Source organism: Thamnophis sirtalis, unplaced genomic scaffold, assembly GCF_051295495.1.
Source record: "Thamnophis sirtalis isolate CommonGarterSnake01/CBP01778 unplaced genomic scaffold, rThaSir2_p1.2 scaffold_6, whole genome shotgun sequence".
Taxonomy (NCBI): Eukaryota; Metazoa; Chordata; class Lepidosauria; order Squamata; family Natricidae; genus Thamnophis; species Thamnophis sirtalis.
In genome coordinates, this window is record NW_028261386.1 from 64,592,142 (window position 1) to 64,613,044 (window position 20,903).

Consider the following 20,903-nt stretch of genomic DNA (forward strand, 5'->3'; position numbering starts at 1 on the left):
TACCGTATTTTTCAGAGTATAAGACGCACCAAGGTTTTGAAGAGGCAAATAAAAAAAAACATTTTTGTACTCTGCAGACGTCCCAAAAAGGCCCATTTTTCATAAAAACAGGATCATTTTTTTTAAAAAAGGGCATGAATAACCTTTAGGAGATTTGTAGAATGTTCCTGGGGGGTGGTGGTGTGGGGGCAAAAATTAGCAAAAAATGCTCATTTGTTTTTCAAAAAAAAGGGCATGAATAGCCTTTAGGAGCTTTGCAGAGTGTTCCTGAAGACTGGAGGGGGGGGGGCAAAACAAACAAAAAATGGCTCATTTTTTGCTCATTTCTGCCCTCCCCAGCCCCCAGGAGCACTCTGCAAGGCTCCTAAAGGCTATGCATGGCCATTTTGGTGAAGGGGGTGGGGTTTTGAGAGGCAAAAAGTGCTATATTCAGTATATATGGTGCACCCAGATTTTCAGCCTCTTTTTTGAGGGAATACTTATACTCCAAAAAATACAGTATATTTGTAGTGTCTGGCAATTCATGAAGTTTTCATTATCCTCTTACGTCTATGTGAGAAAATAACCTCTTACTGGCTTTTCTCTCATGTCATATTTCCTTATTACTATAGCCAAATCCAACATAACTAGAAGAGATATTATCCAGCAGTTTTCCTCTGTTTTCAGTCCTTTTGGTTGTTTTGACTTGCAAAGTGGTTTTGTTTATACTCAACTTCCATTTAATTCTTTGCCCTGCCCTGTGGATGGTCCTTTTTCAGAAATCTGCTTTTTTATTCGATTCTTCACCTTCATCATGACAAGCTGTCAGTTTAGCCAGCAATCAGTTTCAAATCTTTTTCCAGCAAGATGTCTCAAAGGGGAAGTCATATTTTTCTTGAGTTTCATGCCTTTCGGCCACAACAACTTACCCAATAACTGCATCTATTCAGATAGCAAGTTAGACTAATGGCTTAGTCAGATCCCTGGATCTTCCTGTGTGCCAGAGCGAACTAATGAGCTGTTACTCGTTGGTAAATGTAGCTTACCATGTCATTGTACAAGGCACAATGGCTTTTTCCACCTGGAACTACCTGAGAAAGAAGCTATAAACAAACAAAAAACATATGTGTTCCTATAATTAGTTCTATATGACTACTAGTTTCCACACCATGCTAAATTATTTTTTCAATTTTAGTTCAGTGAGTTTATGGGAACCCAATGCTGTCATGTGTAACCTATGGTTTACAGCTCCTCATTATGAGTGAATTCAGCTTGTTTTCCCTCATTAAGCAAGTCACTGAGTCAGCTGCTTGCCTTGAGGTATTTTTCTCTTCCCAACGATGGCAGAATATGACTACTTCATCCTGGCACATTCTATTACAGTGTTTCTCAACCTCTTCAACTTTTAAGACATATAGGCTTCAATCCCCAGGATTTCCCACTGAGAGTTTAAGTCCAGACATCTGAAAGTAACAATGCTTTTGTATATAGACTACTATGAAATACATAAGATTTAGATATTTTTACATATCATTTTAAATAAATGAGTTTTATGAAAATGATTTATGATTTTTAATTAATATATTTATGTTATAATTTTTAAGTAATACATTTTGTTGTAAATAGTATTGTATTGCCTTTGTTCCTCAAATAATCCATGCGGATTGACATAGCAAGCTATGTGTCATGTAAAATATGTTTTACATTTAGAAATAGCATTGTCACTACATATATTAAGAGCAGAAACCATGTGTATGTATGTATGTAGAGGGAGAGGGGAGAGAGAGAGAGGGAAAAAAAGAGAAAGAGAGTGCGCTATTAAAAATTTAATGCAATTTGGAAAGTACCAATAATTTTCTGCTTATTTGCTTTGTTTTAATTTTCAATAAACAAATAACACTGAAATTTGCATTTGAAAAGTCCCTTTCAGAACTCCCATTATTGTAAGAAGCCATTGCAAAATTATTCGAAAGCCCAATATTATATTCTGAATTATAATTAAAGTTATACATTACATATGCAAGGAAATTGAAGAACTATCCATAAAGAATACTTATAGTGGAGAAAAAAACTTTTTTTTCTTTCTCATGCTCTCCTACATTCTCTATTCTATCTTTTTTGTGCCTGATGCCAAAAAACTGAAGCAGGATCACAAATGGTTAGTATTTGGATGGCAGCCTCTCGGATACTTCCAGTGCTTTTGGTTAGTGTAGGAAGTAGAAAAACATTGTGGAAGAATATAGTGGTAAACCCTTCTATACTGTTTGACAAAACAACATGGATGTGCCTGTGTAATAACTGAGAGTTGAGCTTGACTCAAGGGAGACTACCTTCTCCTCAGAAAGGGACTTGTTTTTATTACTCTCCAAGTACGATGTTATAAATAAATGATAAGCAAAGCAAACATGTTCTTGGGATGTCAGTTACTCTATAATTATATGCATGTCTCAGATTTCAAGATCACAGAATTATCAGGCCAGAATAATCGCACAAGCAAGAATATTATACTATACTACACTACACTACTGTACTACACTACACACTACATATTATATTATGGACTTTAAAGAATGTACTGTTTCAGCTCTAAATCATTCTACGCTATTGTGAATAGTAATGACAAACATGAGTAATAATATAACTTTATAATTATATATAAAGAATTCTCCAGGAGTTATTAGATTATATTTTGGAGAGTAACATTCTTACTTCTATGTGCAAATTCCCATCAGTTTTGAATGAGCAAATATGTAATCTCATGTGCTAAATAATTTTGATAAACTATGTAAGTTATTGCCTTCCTTCCAACAGATCCTTGAAGAATTAAATTCCTTTTAAATGCATAGCTAAAGATAAACTTTGCATACCACCATGCACATCCCTAGTGCAAACATATGGTTGTGCTTCTGCAAGAGATATGCTATGGGAAAGAGCTTCTGTAAGATTCAAGCTGCACTACATTTATGTCACATTCATTCCAAAAATGTATGTAGATCATAAGATTGATATTCCTCACCAGTACATGGTTATATAGCAACAAGGCTGTTTCAGCAAATAGGTATTCAAATGTTATGAAGTTTCTGTTGTGTATTTCACAAATGTTGTGAATTTTCTGTTGTGAAAAACAGAAAATTATGGGGACAAAATATGAAGTCATTATAATGTTTCACCCTCCATTTATGTTTTAATTAGTATACAAGAGCCCTTTCTGCTCTTCTCTCAAAATTGTGTAATTTATGTCACAACAGTTTCTGACATAAAATATTGAAACCATGTCCACACTTATAATTAAGAAAAAGAGGAGAATCCATATCCATAGTTAGCATCATAGTAGTGGGAATGTAATTCCCTGGTCTTTCTGGTTAAATTCCAATACTTTATTCTCTATATCAAAGATATCTTGCAGATGGTTGATAATCACAACTGTGACAATCAAATACAGAAAGATGACTGTTGAACCTGATCTGCGATTATAACATTACATTTGGCTTTACACACACACAGACACACACACACCTTTACATTAGAAAGCCATGAATAGAGCTGCTTTAATTTACAGAACAAAGAAAATCTTGAAACAGTCCATTGAGACCCCAGGCAATGTTCAAATCATGAAGGGGATGGAGAGAAACACCCCCCCCCCCAGCACTCCTCTTCACCATAGCAATACTTAGGGTTTTTGTAGAAGGCTAATTTGCTCTGACAACAGAGAACTGGAATATATCCTAATTTTATTACAACTCATCACGCACAAACAGTTAAATCCAGTTTTTGTCCAGTTAAGTTTGGTTTCCTTCTGATTTATCAGATTGGATTAATTTGCAAGTTAACCAACTCAAGTAAACAAACAGGATTTGTTTTTGCTGAAATGTTGTACTACAAGTCTAGGATTTACAGCTGTTCATTACTAATTTGCTATGTGAAGCAGTTAAAAGATAAGATATGAACTGTCTCCAAGCTTCCAATGTTGCAACTTCTTGATAATGCTGCTTGACTGTTGCCAAAGACATAGAATATAAAGACCAGATGTATATCCTTGTCAAGAAAATGTGTAGCTATTATTTTCCACTATCTTTTAATAATTCATGCTATTGTAGATCACTGTTTATTAACCTTGGCAACTTGCAGATGTGTGGACTTCAACTGTCATGCTGCCTAAGGAAGTCTGGGAATTGAAGACCCCCCCCCCCTTCAAACTGTCAAGGTTGAGAAACACTTCTGTAAACTATAAGTGTTTTAATAAACATTTGCAACAAAAAATAATGCATAAAAGTACAGCTAGTCCTTGTCTTTCTATTGTTTTTCACACTTACAACCGTTGCAGAATCCCATGGTCACGTCATCAAAATTAAAACACTTGGTAAGTGGCATGTATTTATGAGTTGCAGTGTGCTGGGGTCAGAGGTGGTATTCAGCCCGTTTGGACCGGTTTGGGTGAACGGATAGCTCCGACAATCAGTTGGCCTCCTCGCTCCCACTCTAATCTGTCCTTTATTTCTTGGTTTCTACCTCATCTCAATCCTGCGGCACAGCTGATCCCCCCTTGCTGCTTTACTTACCATTGCTGATTTGGAAGGTAAACAGCTGAGCTTCTAAATGCTCCATTTTCAGTGCTGCGCTCAAGCGCTTTAAGATGCACACAAGGCCTGCGCTCACTGAACAGATTGTTAAACCGACAGCACTCCACCACTAGCTGGGGTCATATGATCATCTTTTGCAACCTTCTGACAAGCAAAGTCAATGTGGAAGTCAGATTCACTTAACAACTGTGTTACTAACATAAGTGCAGTGATTCACTTAACAACTATGGCAAGAATGGTTGAAAAATGGGGCAAAACTCACTTAACAACTGTCTTGCTTAGTAATGGAAATGTTGGGCTCAATTGTGGTTGTAAGTTGAGGACTACCTATATACATTCATTCAAAACTTTCTGTAAATTCTGTATGAATAGAACGCAATTGTAACTTAAAAGTACCTTAGAAGCATCAAAGTACCAGATGTTTTAAGCTTTTATGTACCAAAATAAATGGATGCTTACATTTTTGTTCTTCATGATTTATTTAGAAATATTTCTTTAATGTTCCTATATTTTGTACATTTATATTACTCCCTATTTTCCAAAGAATTCAAGTGGTTTTATTCCCATCCTATATTATACCCATTACAATTTTAACAGAGGCAGATTTTCTATTCCTAACTCAACATTCTGACCCATTTCTAATGGCTTTGTGCTTGTAAGATTGGTTTTGATATTTGCTAAAACCTTGGTTTTTTTTCTAAGCCCTAGAACCACTAACCAGAGCAAAATACAACTAAATAAGTCAGGTGAGCAGACAGACATGCATTAAGGATATGATAAAGATATATTATGCTAGGAACAGGATACATGGTTATAGAAGCAAATTCCCAAGCCCTTAAAAATACAATTGCAGCTAGATTTATCATACCTCAAAATCTATGTTCATGCCATCCTTTATTGCACTATATTGGTTTTTCCTGTTGGAAAACGGTGTGCAACACTAAGAAAAAAATAAATGAGATTGAGATAAGAAACTTCTGACTTACTTATGGTCCACCAAATAAATTGCAAAACTTTAGCCTTAAGTAAGGCTAAATTGCAAAACTTTAGCCTTAAGTCTTACTCTTATTAGACAAGAGTAAAATATCTCACAAATTTTCCCTGCATATACATGAAACTAGGCTATAATTTAGAAACGTTACAATTTAGAATTTAGAAACATTAAAGTCATGATATTAGGCAACAGCTGACCTACTCGAAAAGATATTTTCCACCACGAAATATATATTGATCTTTTTTGTTACTCTCCATCTTTTGATTCTGTCCAAGGACAAAAAAAAGAGGCGGGGGGGGGGGGGGAGCCTGTAATGGTATATTTAAGGCTTTCCCACTGTAAACAATTTAAGGACTGTTGTCCCAGCTAACTCATTATGAAAACAATTATTCTTTAGATATATCTGGGGAGGGGAGGGGGTTTACAGAAAGTAATTTAATAAACTACACCTACTGGTTGAGCATCTGAGTGAATCCAGAACCAGGAGGAGAAAAGTGAAATCAGACACACTTGTTGCTAGGACTTTCCAGTTCCTCCTAAGCCCATTCCTTGTTTCCAAACTATTATAGCATCTTTCTGTCAGGTTAAATTATTGGAAAATTGAGGGTGGATCGGCGGGCGGGAGACAATCAGGGAGGATATCTGTACTGCACTGGCAAGAACTTCTGGAAAACGGAAGAAGCCGCTTGTCCTTAACTTGAACATCGAGAAGCTAAGCCGAAATTCGCCAAGGCTTCGATGGAGAGTGGGAAGGAAGGAAACACGAAAACGGAAGACTCGCTGTTTCGGACCGTTGAGAGAAAGCCAAGTATCCTCGGAGGAAGGTTATAAACAGAAAAGAAGAAGAAAGAAAAAGGCCCGGAAGACGCGCCGGGGTTAAGAGCTTAGGGTGGGAAGCGTCTGCGAGGAGCCCTCGCCTGCCCGGTCACTCACCATATCGTAGACGTTGAGGACTACCAGCTGGTTCGCCATCCTTTCTCCTTTCAAACGCGGGTTCCTCTCAGGCCGAGGACGGCGGCGGCCTCAGGGCGCTCGCGGGCGGATGCCGCCTTTTCGCCCTGCCTCTTGCGGAGGAGTGTGAGGAGGTGGAGGAGGCTGCCAGCCGCATGGAGCCGCCTCAGTGCGGGGAAAGGGAAGCCGGGGCTGCACGCCCAGGAATCGCGCTCGCGCCAAGCGAGGCAGAGAGAGAGAGAGAGAGAGAGAGAGAGAGCCTCGAGCGGGTCCCGGCCGGCACGACTCCGCCTCTCCTCTTGCTTCTGGGACCTGGCTGGTCTGATCCGACCGGCCTGTCTTTAGGCGAGAGATCGCGGCAGTAAACCTTCCTCGAGGATTAGCTGCGTGGCCCCCTTCCACCTCGGTCCCAGCGTTGCAAGAGATACTCTCAAGCCAGCCGCACCTTCCACTTGGGGGCAAATGGACGCCAAACTACAATTCCCAGCATACACTACAGCAGGAACCCAAGCCCCAGAATGGCGGGCTCCTCGATAGGTGAAATACGAATTCTATTACCCGCATTCCACTTTGTCAGAGGAAAAGGCTTGGAATGTTTAAGGGTTCGCTACAACTTGAGCTGTTTTCAGTGAAATACAATATAATGCTGCTGTGTAATTCCATATTGCAAAGATATGTAAGGATCACGACTGATCAACCTTAAGAGTTCAACCTTGCCGTCACGTGTTATGTCGATAACTAAGTAACGTGAGGTGGTGTTTACTCTTGAGACTAGATAACTAGAGTTCCCCACTCTTGAGAAACAGAATATTTTGCCAGAACAGATTTCATATTTTTCATTAGCTGAGACTTCCAAGGAGCTTAGAATGATAAAGGATACTGAGTCCAAAACCCTGAAGTGAATTCAAATTCTTGTGCAAAATAATTAAAGTCATAGATACGGAAAATTATTATTTTTTCTTTCAGCAGTACAATATATGAAGATAAAGGTGCAGTAGCTATTGTTAATTCGAGGTCCAAAGCCTTTGCCAATCTACAAATCATTCTGAAATCTATCAATACCTATCTTGTAAACATTCATTCACAGATTCCTCATGCCCATTTACTGCAGGTTATTTGGCCTGATGTGGGGAAAATAGGAGATGTGTTAGATATATTTGCTGCTTCAAGTTATTTGTGAAAATAACAAAGGTGGGATATAAATAAATAAACAGTATAACTCCTAGTACCTAGAATAGACAAGGTAGAAGATGCTGCTTAAAAAAGTCGCTGCCAATGCTCACTCCTACCAACTGCCTTCTCAATACTTGTTTCTTTTCTGCCTATCTCAGGTACAGAGATACTTGGAAGAACAAAGTTGTAGTTCCAATTATGGTGGAATTATTCTGCTGCTGCTGCTACAAAAAAAACCCTTTGTGCTTTGAGTTTGGACATATTTGGCCTTTGCCCGCTGACAGGTTTGTGGACTTATCCAATGAAAATATTACTGTCTGTCTTTCATCACAGAAATAGTACTATACAATGGTACCTAGGTAATCAATGCACTTTTGATGTGAAAAAATTTGTCCCGGTATTCATCGGCTGTATAGTAATCAACGCATAAGCTATAATTTGTCAGTGTCACTGCCTTGTGACTCATTATATGATTCCTTTTGGGAAAAGTTTGTTTGATAATCAGTGTTTTTTGTACTCCTAGCATCTTCTGAAACTAATTAAAAATTTATTTATTTATTTGTTTGTTTGTTTGTTTGTTTGTTTGTTTGTCTTGTATGCCGCCCACTCCCGGAGGACTCAGGCACCTCCCCACTGGTCCAAGGCTCAGGCACCAACTGGTGGCCAACCAGTCTCTCTGCGCCCTGCTCAGAGTCGGAACCCTGTCCAGGGTCCTCCACATCCTCCAGAGGCCACTCATAGGGCCCCTCGCTGTCGGAGTCTGGTGGCAGCTCCAACGGCTCCTGCTAGGCCACAACAGCCACCCAACTCACACATAGGTAACTTAAGGTGGCCTACAACATTTAAAAACAAAAGACAAGGGAAAGTGGGGAACGAGACAAAGACAACATATTAAAAACAAAACCAACATTCACAATTTCTGTGGAAATGAGTACCAAGGTACCGTGTATTTCAAAAAACACTAGAAGGAAGCTCATAATCACCTAGATGTTAAAGAGAAAATATACAAATCTGTATTTTTATAATGAATTTAAAAAATTTCTTTAACATGCATTTCTGTATCCTTAATTGCATGATTTATGGCAAATATCCTTTTACTATTGTTTATCTGAAGGCACGTTCTGACCTGATACTTTCAGCTCTGAAGTAGAAATGTTGAATATTTATGACTGAAATCCTATTTACTTATTTATTAAACAAATTTATATAACCACATGTTCTGACCCTCTCCTCCGTCCAGTAACAAAAGCCGAGACAAGCTTAACTAGAATGTCCTTTAATAGCAAGACCAAAATCTCGGTGACTGAAAGCCAAGCAAACAAACAGATAAGGACCTTGGCAGCAACTCAGACAAACCTTGGCAGCAACTCAGACAAACTTTGGCAGAAATCCAGCCTGCCAAGGTAGTTACAACTCTTTAGTCAATGTGTTGACTTCTGCAAGAGGGCCGTGTGCACCAGCAGTCTTTTTTATAGTCTGGAGAGGAGCTAATGACCACCAGCTGAGCGCAATTACCTCCTGTAATTGTGTAATTGTTCCAGACTCCTAGTAGCTCTTCGATGGCATGCATCCAGGAAAAACTCACTGCTGGCTTCTGGATCACTCTCCCTTGTCTCCTCCCCACTGGTCCAAGGCTCAGGCACCAACTGGTGGCCAATCAATCTCTCTGCGCCCTGCTCAGAGTCGGAACCCTGTCCAGGGTCCTCCACATCCTCCAGAGGCCACTCATAGGGCCCCTCGCTGTCGGAGTCTGGTGGCAGCTCCAGCGGCTCCTGCTAGGCCACAACAGCCACCCAACTCACACATAGGTAACTTAAGGTGGCCTACAACATTTAAAAACAAAAGACAAGGGAAAGTGGGGAACGAGACAAAGACAACATATTAAAAACAAAACCAACATTCACAATTTCTGTGGAAATGAGTACCAAGGTACCGTGTATTTCAAAAAACACTAGAAGGAAGCTCATAATCACCTAGATGTTAAAGAGAAAATATACAAATCTTTATTTTTATAATGACTTTAAAAAATTTCTTTAACATGCATTTCTGTATCCTTAATTGCATGATTTATGGCAAATATCCTTTTACTATTGTTTATCTGAAGGCACGTTCTGACCTGATACTTTCAGCTCTGAAGTAGAAATGTTGAATATTTATGACTGAAATCCTATTTACTTATTTATTAAACAAATTTATATAACCACATGTTCTGACCCCCTCCTCCGTCCTGTAACAAAAGCCGAGACAAGCTTAACTAGAATGTCCTTTAATAGCAAGACCAAAATCTCGGTGACTGAAAGCCAAGCAAACAAACAGATAAGGACCTTGGCAGCAACTCAGACAAACCTTGGCAGCAACTCAGACAAACTTTGGCAGAAATCCAGCCTGCCAAGGTAGTTACAACTCTTTAGTCAATGTGTTGACTTCTGCAAGAGGGCCGTGTGCACCAGCAGTCTTTTTTATAGTCTGGAGAGGAGCCTAATGACCACCAGCTGAGCGCAATTACCTCCTGTAATTGTGTAATTGTTCCAGACTCCTAGTAGCTCTTCGATGGCATGCATCCAGGAACAACTGACTGCTGGCTTCTGGATCACTCTCCCTTGTCTCCTCCCCACTGGTCCAAGGCTCAGGCACCAACTGGTGGCCAATCAATCTCTCTGCGCCCTGCTCAGAGTCGGAACCCTGTCCAGGGTCCCCCACATTCTCCAGAGGCCACTCATAGGGCCCCTCGCTGTCGGAGTCTGGTGGCAGCTCCAGCGGCTCCTGCTAGACCACAACAGCCACCCAACTCACACATAGGTAACTTAAGGTGGCCTACAACATTTAAAAATCCACTGCATAATAAAACCCCATAAAAATGCCCACCCCACGCCACCCCCATAGCAGCAGCAACACAATCAAATCAACCACTTTATCAACTCTATCACTACTTGTGCTCCCAGGATCACTGATGAAACCATGTTTTAGGGTCTTGTGAGTTTCATTCATGAAGTACTAATAATGTGCTCTGGAGGTTGTACAGTTCTCTTTGGTACAAAATGTGGAATTTCCCTTTAGTATTTATGGATTGAAACCAGGTCATTTAATAAGCTATGCTCTCTAGTATAATGGTTAAAAATGTTGGGAGAGACGCAAAGGGACCCATGTCCACCATCAACTTTGAAAGCTAAAATGACACTAGGACAACCATTCTCTCCAAGCCCATTCTTTCCTACATCAACCTATGTCACAAGCTTGTTATGGGGACTAGGAAGAGGCAATATTATTTTGTGTTATCTTAAATTCCTGAAAAATAGGGTATATACTGTATATGCCTCAAATAAGTAAATGCCCATTATTTGGTACATTGATTTATCATTTAAATTTCTAGGGTTGCTCAATTATCAATTCTCTATGGCTTACAGAGATTAACAACTGAAAAATAACACAAAACCACAAATAAAAGATTATGGTAGGTACAGGAGAGTGAATTTAGCACTTACGTCATGCTCACCTTCTCTAAGAGGTATAAGCTCCATCCTGGGCCAGGGTCTAGGCAAAGAGCTAGGTCTTCTAGAATCTTTTGAAGAACAGATATGGTGTATATAATATTCTAAATACATATGCTTCTTTTAACTTAGCATAGTCATAACTGTACAGACACATTCATGTCATTTCTTGGTAGCAGCAGAGAAACAGTTTTCCTTGCCTTTGTAGGGAACCTTTTTGAACTTCCCAGTCTAGCATATATCTCTGGGTTTTCCTGGCCTCCCATTCAAATAGCATATGTTCTGGCTTAGATATATTACAAAGATAGTAAAATACATCTGTAAAGCAATAAATACTATGGACTTATATTTTACTTAAAATGCTGACAACACTCAATCAGTCAACTGAATTTTATTTTGACCTTTTTATCGACATATTTACATATTGTAAATGGCAGACAATTTGACATATATTAAAATGAGGTTAAATATTCTTTATTGCGTTAAATTGGACTACTTTTCTTATTTTAAATTGACTTCAAACACTTCCTTTCGGCAACATGGAAAAGATGTATCTACGTTACCACCTAATGACAATTATTTACTGCACATAGTAATATAGCCTTTCCATTTATACTAGTTATCCTTTATGGTAGTACTTCTGTTAAAGAATGGGAAGGTATATTAAGAAAAGATAGGAAAAGTTAGAAAAGTTAAAAAAATAAATTATGGTTGCCTTGTCCTTAGCATTCTCCTTAGTATTCTCTAAATGCATAGGTAACAATCTGGGAATTTAAATTTAAAGTTTTGAAGTATGCTGTGGATGGTAAAAGATGATCTATGCAGGCAAAATATGTCAAAGTTTAAAATCCACAATAATAATAATTAAAGGTATTTTTAAGATTGTATTAACTTCCGGAAAAGTAAAAAGTTGAACAATATTTTTTCTTATAAGTTAAACATAGAAATTCACTGAAAATATTATTTCATCTAATGTGATAAATCAATATTTCTTCTGATCTTATGCTTTTTCTTCAGTGGCAGTTGGCCTAAGTGACTTCAGGGGATCAACAAAAGGGAATGCTCGGAATGTCTTCACATATCTGAAGTAGCTGAAGATGAGGAATGCCCAAAATAAAGTCAATAGCAAGATGTTCCAACCGGCAATATGAATCCAATTTGGTCTGAAAAATAATATAATTTGTACTTTTAAAAAACTGATTAAATGTAACAAAAGTAGCATATAAACACATAGTTTATTTATGAATATAATCAGAACAATTAAAATATTAAAGGAGAGGAGACAGTAATTTTTTGGTGCATTCATAAGTTGTTGTGTAATACCTACCATTTCCAGAAAGATAATTTAGTCTTTTACAATAAGAACAGTTAGATTTTGTTTCATCTATTGCCAGCTAAACCCAGAGAAGAAAGAAGTGGAAATCTCAACTTAACTGGAGATGAAATATCAAACATGCTTAATTGCAAAAACTTTTCAATCAATGACAATGAATAGTCAACTAACTTCAAAGTACAGGTAGTCCTGCAGCCAGAATTCAAAGTTCCAGTGGCTCTCCCCTCCTCCTCCTAAGTCACATATTTTGGGCACTTGGAAATTGCCCTGAATTTACAATGTCCTGCAGTCATACTACCATGATGTATGACTTTTTTGTTGGAAACCAGCATTTATTCCAACTTCTAGCAAACCCCCCTCCCGCTCATTATGGACAATGGATTTGCTTAACGAATGCCATGTAAACTTAACAACTGCAGCCTTCACTTCATGACCTCCACACTTGCCTAACTGCTGCAAAAAGGTTATAAAATTGGGTGTGGTCTTATGATGACATGCCTAATGACCAGCATAATTTATAACCATAATTCCAGGCTCACGTATGATCGTAAGTGGATGACTACCTATTTCAAAACCTATCATCTAATAGACATATCTGTTTCTGGCTCCATTGGTAATATTAGATCAGAAAACTAGTGACTATATATGCTGCTAGATTTCACCCAGAATATTAAGAAAACATTATCTATAGCCAAGTTCTATAATATAAACATACAACTTGAAAAAGTAAGTCAATTATTTCCAGGCTATAATATCCAGATAAAAAGTCCAGATTAGTGGTTTATAGACATTGCAGAATTTCTCTTATCATTTCCAATTGATACCATCCCAGCATAATCCCATATCCCTTTTAAAACCTCTGGATTACAATCCTTTCTAGAGATACACAGATCTAAAACGCCTTCTCAACACAAACCCTGCATATTCCCTAATGTTAACTCCGCCATCATACTATATCAGATCAGGAGATGCTATTATAGGATTGAAAAGAATTAACATTAAACATTCCTTGATTTATCCATCTTTCAGTATTAAATAAGCAACCATCTTCCTGCACAGCTTCCTGAATTCTACAAAAAGCAAAAAGCTGTTCTCTGCATAAAATAATAAATGGTCATTAACCTGACACATCTGTGTTAAGAAATCAATGAGGTCAGCCTTTTCAGCCATTTTGTGCCTGCTTCAAAAGACTTCAAAAGAAAAATGAATTTATCCGGAAGTTCAATTTTATCTCTTGGAACTTGAATTCAGATTTTTTTAAAAAACCTTTAAATATGTACTACACTTAAATACTACATGAATGAACAAAGCAAGTTGTTTCTGTTATCAAAATGGCAGGGAATGGTCAAGGAACATCACTGCTAATTTTTCATGCATTTAAATTTAATATAGTTATGATAGTCTGTGTTCTAGAAGTTTATTTCTATCTGATCTTGTTTCCAATTTTTGTCTCATTTAACTGAAAATTGAAGAATGAAATTTATTCCTAGGACCTGTAATATGATATAAATGTATCTGAAATACATTTTTCCACGACACCTGTTAGGAAAAGTACATACTAGTATCATAGATGTGTTTTTATGTATTGAATCATTAGATACCAACTCAGCTGTCCTGTACTGTGTATTATATAATTTTTTAACCTACAGCATATTGAAGTGAATTAAACTGGCAAAACAATATAATTCTAGCGATTTCTGTTTGTAAAATGGTGATAGTTACATCCTGAAAGCATCATTCTTAGGAACTATGTAAGCTTTTGCAAGACACCTAGGAAGACGTATTCATTAATCAGTATCAAAATATATTAATGTATCAATGTATTTAAGTTGTTTTATGTTTACATACAAAGAAGTCTTATTAAATTCCTCTAATGTTTTCCACCGAGGCCTTTATAAGCATGCGTGTTGAAATTGTAGCGGTAGGTTCTACCCCAAAAGTTCCAGAAAATTTATTGCAGGACCACAGCTTCCCTATATCTGTGCCTGTTCAATGACAAGAGACCAAAGCTATTTCATTTCCCCTCTCCCTCAAATTTCATTGGTAATAAAATTAGCTAAAGCCCATTGGCAATTACCTTTCAATAATACCATAGGTCTGGACAGCAAAATATGTAGACAAATTACAAAAACTGAAAGAGAAAATAAATGTATTAATATTTTGCTAATATTGTCCTTGTGTTAAATTATAGTAAAAATTAAAATAAATGGAACTATAACAATTCTAAACAATATACAATCCAGGTGATAGAGGTATCTTATTTATTTGCTAACTCCTGGTCTTTCTAAATTATTACCAATTTTCAGTTCAAATCAAATGTATCTAAATAGATAGTACGACAGTTTAGGGACTGTTTGAAGTTACAAAGATACTGAAAAAAGCACTGACCATTTTTCACACTTGGCTACTTATTCACATTTATGATGGTTGCAGTGTCCTGGGATCATATATGATCACCTGACAAGCAAAGTCAATAGGGAAGCCAGATTCACTTAACAATTATTACTAACTTAACAACTTCAGTGATTTACTTAACTGTGGTAAGACAGGTCGTAAAATAAAGCACAATTCACTTAACTGTCTCACTCAACAACATAAAGTTTGGGCTCAATTGTAAGTCAAGGACTATTTGTATACAAATATGTAGCTATTTTAAAACTAGTGTTCATGCAGTAATTTGCAGTGTTTCCTCTGCAAATTAATGCACAAATTGGATAGAGCAGCCATAATTAAATGCTGATTTAAAAATGAATTTAAATATTTCCCCATATAGGTTGGGTAATTCTGGGAGTTAAAGCCCATATATCTTAAAATTCACAAGGTTGAGAAACACTGATCTAGAAAGTTCCCATGCATTACAAAGTATGGATGGAGCATAAAATATTGTTATTTTAAGTTAAAACATTGTTAAGTCTTGTAGAATAAAATATAAAATTGTATGCAAAGTATAAGAACAGTTATAATATACCAGGAAGATTATGTCTAAAATGCAGAAAAAATAGAGGACAGACAAAAGAGCTCTAAATATGGTGGTTTATTAGTATACTATTCACTAGTATATGTTAATAATGTTGAATGTTGCCCAAGTTTGAAATAAGCTGGAGGTGGGATAACAAGTTGAAATCAAATCCAGGCAAGACAAAAGTACAATTGAAAAATAGGAACTAAATTGCAAGTTCAGTTAAAAGACATCAAAATTCAGGGATACCTTAACAAACTGGAATAATGAATAAAACCAACAAGTTGAATATTAGCTAAATAGCCTGGGGTAGGGAAAATCAAGGGTATTAATATAGAACAAGGAAGACAATAGTGGGATGCAGTGCATGCAAATATAAGAGTGTCTTGCATGCAGTATGAAAATTCTCATCTAGAAATTCAGTGAATATCTTTGCAGTATCCAATATAAATGTGAATAACATGAAATAATAAGTTTTGTGCAACAAACTGAAATTTGGGCCCTCTGATCTCTTCTGCACTGGTCAGACTACACTGAAAATCAATGAATATCTGCTGTATCTGGTATAAATGTGAATAAGACAAAATAATTAGTTTTGTCCAACAAGCTGTGCTCAAATCTCAGCAACAGGTTTTAGTAAGGATATAGCAGAGCAAAGCAAGCAAGATGCTGAAGGACCAGGAAGGAATAACACCCCCCCACACACACACACAAATTGGAGATGTTGGATATGTTGGAGAAGACAAGACAACAAAGAGACACTGTTGCTTTCTCCAAATATCCAAATTGCTACGTAGAATGGAGTTTTTCCAGCAGTGTTCTGTGAGAATGGGAGTGGATTTTGCAGGATTAAGACTAGGAGAAGAAGGGAACTTTCTCCCAAAGGAATATTTTTTTCCCTTTAGACTTTAAGGGGATATCTTCTAAATGGCAGAGGATTTTTTTTAACTTTAGTCTAAGGTATTTTTTTTTTGCCTTTAGTAACTACAGGGGGGGATCACACTTCTTCATTGGAAAAAGGTGAAAATAAGGAAAAAATAAATGGCTTGCCTTGCAAAGAATTTTTCCTTAGTCCATTACTGACAGACTCCCCATCCCCTTACTCACTAGGATATAGTATAGAGGATTTAAACCTCCATGCACTATAATTACCCCTCCTCTTCTCTCTCAGTGTTAGATCTAAGTGAAATTGTGGTGTTTGTTGGGAAGAGGGGAACAGGTCACCATTTGAATAGATATGGATATGGAGATATTGATATATAGATCAGATATAAGGATCCACATAAATATTGGTATACTCCAGAGTCCAGACTATTGGAGTGTAGGTTAGTATTCTGGAGCATTTCCCAGTACTGTGCTGGAGTTAAAATGCATGTGAAAATTATAATTCATACTTTTTCTTCTCTGAATTATTTTTTTCAGTATAATTACTGAATGTTATTTCATAATAATTACTTCTAGATTTTCTGTAAATATTTTTGAATGTTGGAAAGTAAACAAATCCCCAGATCTGAAGAAAATAAGCATGAGGATAAAATGATAGTAGCAGGCATATACTGGTTTAATAAATATGTAACAGTTAATGTAAGTGTTAATGATGTGTTTTAATACAGTCATGCTTAATTAAATATTCTCCATCCCAAATTGATAAATGAATGCCAGTATGAAGGCCAAAAGGAACAATAGGATTACCTGCAATTCACAACAACTGGTTGTGCACTAGTAACTAGTTGTTACTAGGTAGTTCAGAAGGCAAGGTTGGTTAGGAAAACTTTAAATTAAATCCTTTGTAATGAAATAAAAACTCTGAAATAAGGACTTCAGATTAAAAACCTGTGTGCTGCAGTTACTGGGAGTGTTACTGAAAAGGAGCCATTTAAATCACTCTTGGAAAAATGCAAAGAACTCTGGCTCATAGTTCAGAGCTTTGTTACCTCTACAGTACATTGATGTTCAGACTATTGGAAATAAAGATGATCTTGATAGAAAGGTAAATATAATTCCATAAGCATAATAGAGATCTGGTTAACTTCTTACGACAAATATATCAGTTGAATGATGCCACTTGTTCTTTTTTTCTTTCAAATAGAAGCAATAGGGAGTTCCCTGTATATTAAAAATCCATTGCTGATGAGACATTCAAATAAATGAGCTTGGCAATGTTAGAGAGATCATCTGAATTGAAGTTAATGGGGCAGGGAATGAAAGCAATGTTTTTGTGGCTGTCTACTATAGTTCTCCCTGGAATGGATAAGATTTGAGTGAAACAATTTTGAATGGTTTCAAAACCAGTTGGTAAATGCTTTAAAAAACCATGAAGTTATAGTGATAGCAGATTGAATTACCCTAGCAGCATCTATTGGGAGACAAACTCTGCAAACATGATCTTTTTTGAAACTTCCTGACTTTTTTTGCTGATATTCTTTCTGTTCAGAGAGTAGCAGAGAGAAACAAAAGTGAAGTTTCCAAGAGTTGGCCTAATTAATTTATGAGCCTCCAGACAAAGTTCAAAGAAAATACATTCATTTATTAGGACTAACATCTCGGCACGGACTTCTGTGGAGCAGAAACTAAATCCCACTTAATGGCGTCTGAACTTTACCCCTGTGTCCCCTCCCCTCTGGTTGAGGTCATTAATCACATTCTCCAACAGGACGTTATGGCAAGGTTCGGGACATGCACATTCACATGCCAGTACAGAAATATGAGACTTTTACTCTGGCCAAAAGTATGCATGGCATTTCCCCTCCCCCCTCCTCAAGTTGATAGTAGTCATGGAAACACTTTAGACACTGACAAAAGGATCTTCTATCCTTGATTCATATTAATCAGCAGAGAACACCTAGAGAGAAAGTGGCAGAGATGGCCATAGAATTGAGGGCTTTCATAAAAATTACAAAAGCCCCACCCTTTTGGTTCTTGTTGATGATGTCATGACGACACACCTGCAAAAGGGATAGAACGTGTATCACAGTGGCTCAGTACTATTTTTATTGTTTGTTATTCTATGAACTGCTGTTTTCCAGCACACTCGAATGCTGCAATTCTTAATTTCAGAGAAATTAAAACTGAACATAATGCAACACACATATTGGACTTCAAAATCTGATTTTTAAAATATTCAGAGCAATAGCAAATAGAATCCTAAGGCAAGAGACACACAAAACGTTTAATGAAAGATCTGTAGCAAAAAAGAAAATTGTGCCAGGTCACAAAGGAAGAGATATGGATAGACAGCCTGGTCTTGGAGAATTGGTGTCAGAAAAATGGCACCTCAGAATGTCCTGATTCTAAGAATTGCAGTAGATTTCTCTAAATAAGTTCAAAATGAACAGAAAAGGGGAAAAAGTATAACTACATCTCTGTGAAAAACAAAAACAAAATGCTAGCGGATTAAAAATGTTTAAGCTTGCTAAAAAAATGATATAGTCCAAGAGTCATAAAGAGCAGGTTGAAAAGTAGGAATAAAGCTTGATAGATACATAGTTAGAGAATAGAGAACTGCAATGTGCCCTACATGGGGCTGCCCTTGAAAAGTATTCGGCGACTTCAGCTGGTCCAGAATGCGGCCGCGCGAGCGATTGTGGGTACGCCTCGTTTCACCCACGTAACACCTATCCTCCGCGAGCTGCACTGGCTACCTGTTGATCTCCGGGTGCGATTCAAGGTGCTACTCGTCACCTACAAAGCCCTCCATGGTATTGGATCTGGGTACTTGAGAGACCGCCTACTGCCAATTACCTCCACTAGACCGATAAGATCGCATAAATTAGGCCTCCTCCGAATTCCATCAGCCAGCCAGTGTAGACTGACAACTACCCGGAGGAGAGCCTTCTCGGTGGCTGCTCTGACCCTCTGGAACGAACTCCCCGTGGAGATTCGGACCCTCACCACCCTCCAGTCCTTCCGCGCCGCCCTTAAAATCTGGCTGTCCCGGCTGGCCTGGGGTTAACGATTCTAACCCCGCTCGAATTGTATGACTGTTGTGTTCTTAAATGACGCAGTGTCTCTATGTTGTAAATTGTTTGTCCTCCCCCCCCCCTTTTTGAACTGTGAGCCGCCCTGAGTCCCCCCAGGGAAAAGGGCAGCATACAAATAAAGTGAAAATGAAAAAAAAAATGAAAAATAGCTTTGCACTGTGAGTTTAAATTCCAAGGACTAGATGAAGACAGTTTAGATATAGTTTGAGAAAAGGTGGAAAAAGTATAAGGAAAGCAACTTTGATAACCATTCGATGACAACGTGTAGATACCCTGTAAAAAGTGAATTAATAAAATAGTAATTTCACATTAAACATTGTGGAAGCATTCTGTGTAATACCTTTGAGGTCACAAAAATGAATATCTATCAGATTCAAATCAAATTTGAAAAACTAACCTGAAATTTGGATCCAGTATTATCAGCTTGAACATATAAGTACTGGTATACTGAGGCCAACTTAAAAAGTTCAAACCAGAATTATTTAAGATCTCATATTTTCCATCAAGTTTCCTTAATTGTCCTGTTCTTTTTTTAAAACAGGACTTGTAATTCTGAAAAGAAAAATGGATGTGTTCATTTATTCAATAACATCGCTTTAGATTATGAAATACAAGTATTTAGATTGTGTCCATTCTACTTTATGATACAAATAAACACACAGAAAATAAATGCATCTTCAGAATTCTTCTTCTTGTGCCATATCCATCATCAGATGTTGGTGATCCTATTTTTATCAACATCTTCAGAATTACTTATTTTAATTATAAGGGTCGTAAGAGAATCCACAACTCTTCTCCATAATCTTCCTGAATGCAATGGCTACCTGCAACAATGCAGGGAAAATCTCCTGGAAACCATCTAGATCCGTGGTGGGTTTCAAAATTTTTAGAACCTCTTCTGTAGGTGTGGCCTGCTTTGTGGGAGCGGCTTAGCAGCCATGTGACCGAGTGGGAGTGGCTTGCCAGCCATGTGACAGAGTAGGCATGGCTTGGCAGTCATGTGACTGGGTGGGCGTGGCCAACTTGTAAAAATGGTGAAACTTACTTAACAACGTTCTTGCTTAGCAACCAAAATGCTGGCTCAGAAACTCTGGCATTTGAAGCACGCAAGTCTTAAAGCTGTCAAGTTACAATACCCTTGCAACCCTAACCTTTTAGAAAAAAAATTCCAGGGGTGTTCAAACTTGACAGCTTTAAGACTTTAAGGCTTAGATAGGATAGGTGGGCAGGGCGATTGGTGAGTCAGCCAATTGGTGAGCAGAGGGCAGGGCAAGCGTGGTGCAGACGGGCGGGGGGAGGGAGCTGGAGCCAATTCTAAATGGCATGGTAGATTTGTGGAACCTCTTCTATAGAAGAGGTTAGAACTGGCAGGAACCCACCCCTCATCTATATCCATGAGATCTCTAAGGTGACTATCCTAACCTCATGGAGCTCCCAGATGGCAATAACGCTCACCTGAACAAGGA

At 37.7% G+C, this 20,903-nt stretch overlaps 2 protein-coding genes and 1 long non-coding RNA gene across 5 annotated transcripts in view; 1 reads left to right on the plus strand and 2 right to left on the minus strand.

Annotated features, from left to right (window-relative positions):
- DESI2 (desumoylating isopeptidase 2) overlaps positions 1–6,808 on the minus strand; it is a 29,302-nt gene extending 22,494 nt beyond the window's left edge. Inside the window, exons 1-2 of one of the 2 annotated variants that reach the window (XM_087718007.1) lie at positions 6,487–6,808; positions 5,428–5,499 (exon numbers count right to left, since the gene is read on the minus strand). In XM_087718007.1, the coding sequence (XP_087574133.1) occupies positions 5,428–5,499; positions 6,487–6,525 (111 nt within the window). In that variant the 5' untranslated portion in view covers positions 6,526–6,808. The remainder of the gene's footprint in view (positions 1–5,427; positions 5,500–6,486) is intronic. The other variant, XM_087718008.1, reaches the window with a different exon arrangement.
- Positions 6,809–6,823: 15 nt separating this feature from the next.
- On the plus strand, positions 6,824–12,309 carry LOC148044993 (uncharacterized). Of its 2 annotated transcripts, none has more exons than XR_015696967.1 (3): positions 6,824–7,041; positions 7,836–8,028; positions 12,183–12,290. It is a non-coding gene; the product is annotated as an uncharacterized LOC148044993 (long non-coding RNA). The 2 variants fall into 2 exon arrangements; XR_015696968.1 differs by having other exon boundaries at positions 6,828–7,041; positions 7,836–7,961; positions 12,183–12,309.
- CATSPERE (catsper channel auxiliary subunit epsilon) overlaps positions 11,595–20,903 on the minus strand; it is a 146,100-nt gene continuing 136,791 nt past the window's right edge. Inside the window, exons 19-21 of the mRNA XM_087718006.1 lie at positions 19,835–19,989; positions 14,576–14,629; positions 11,595–12,328 (exon numbers count right to left, since the gene is read on the minus strand). Coding sequence (XP_087574132.1) covers positions 12,166–12,328; positions 14,576–14,629; positions 19,835–19,989 — 372 coding nt within the window. The 3' untranslated portion in view covers positions 11,595–12,165. The remainder of the gene's footprint in view (positions 12,329–14,575; positions 14,630–19,834; positions 19,990–20,903) is intronic.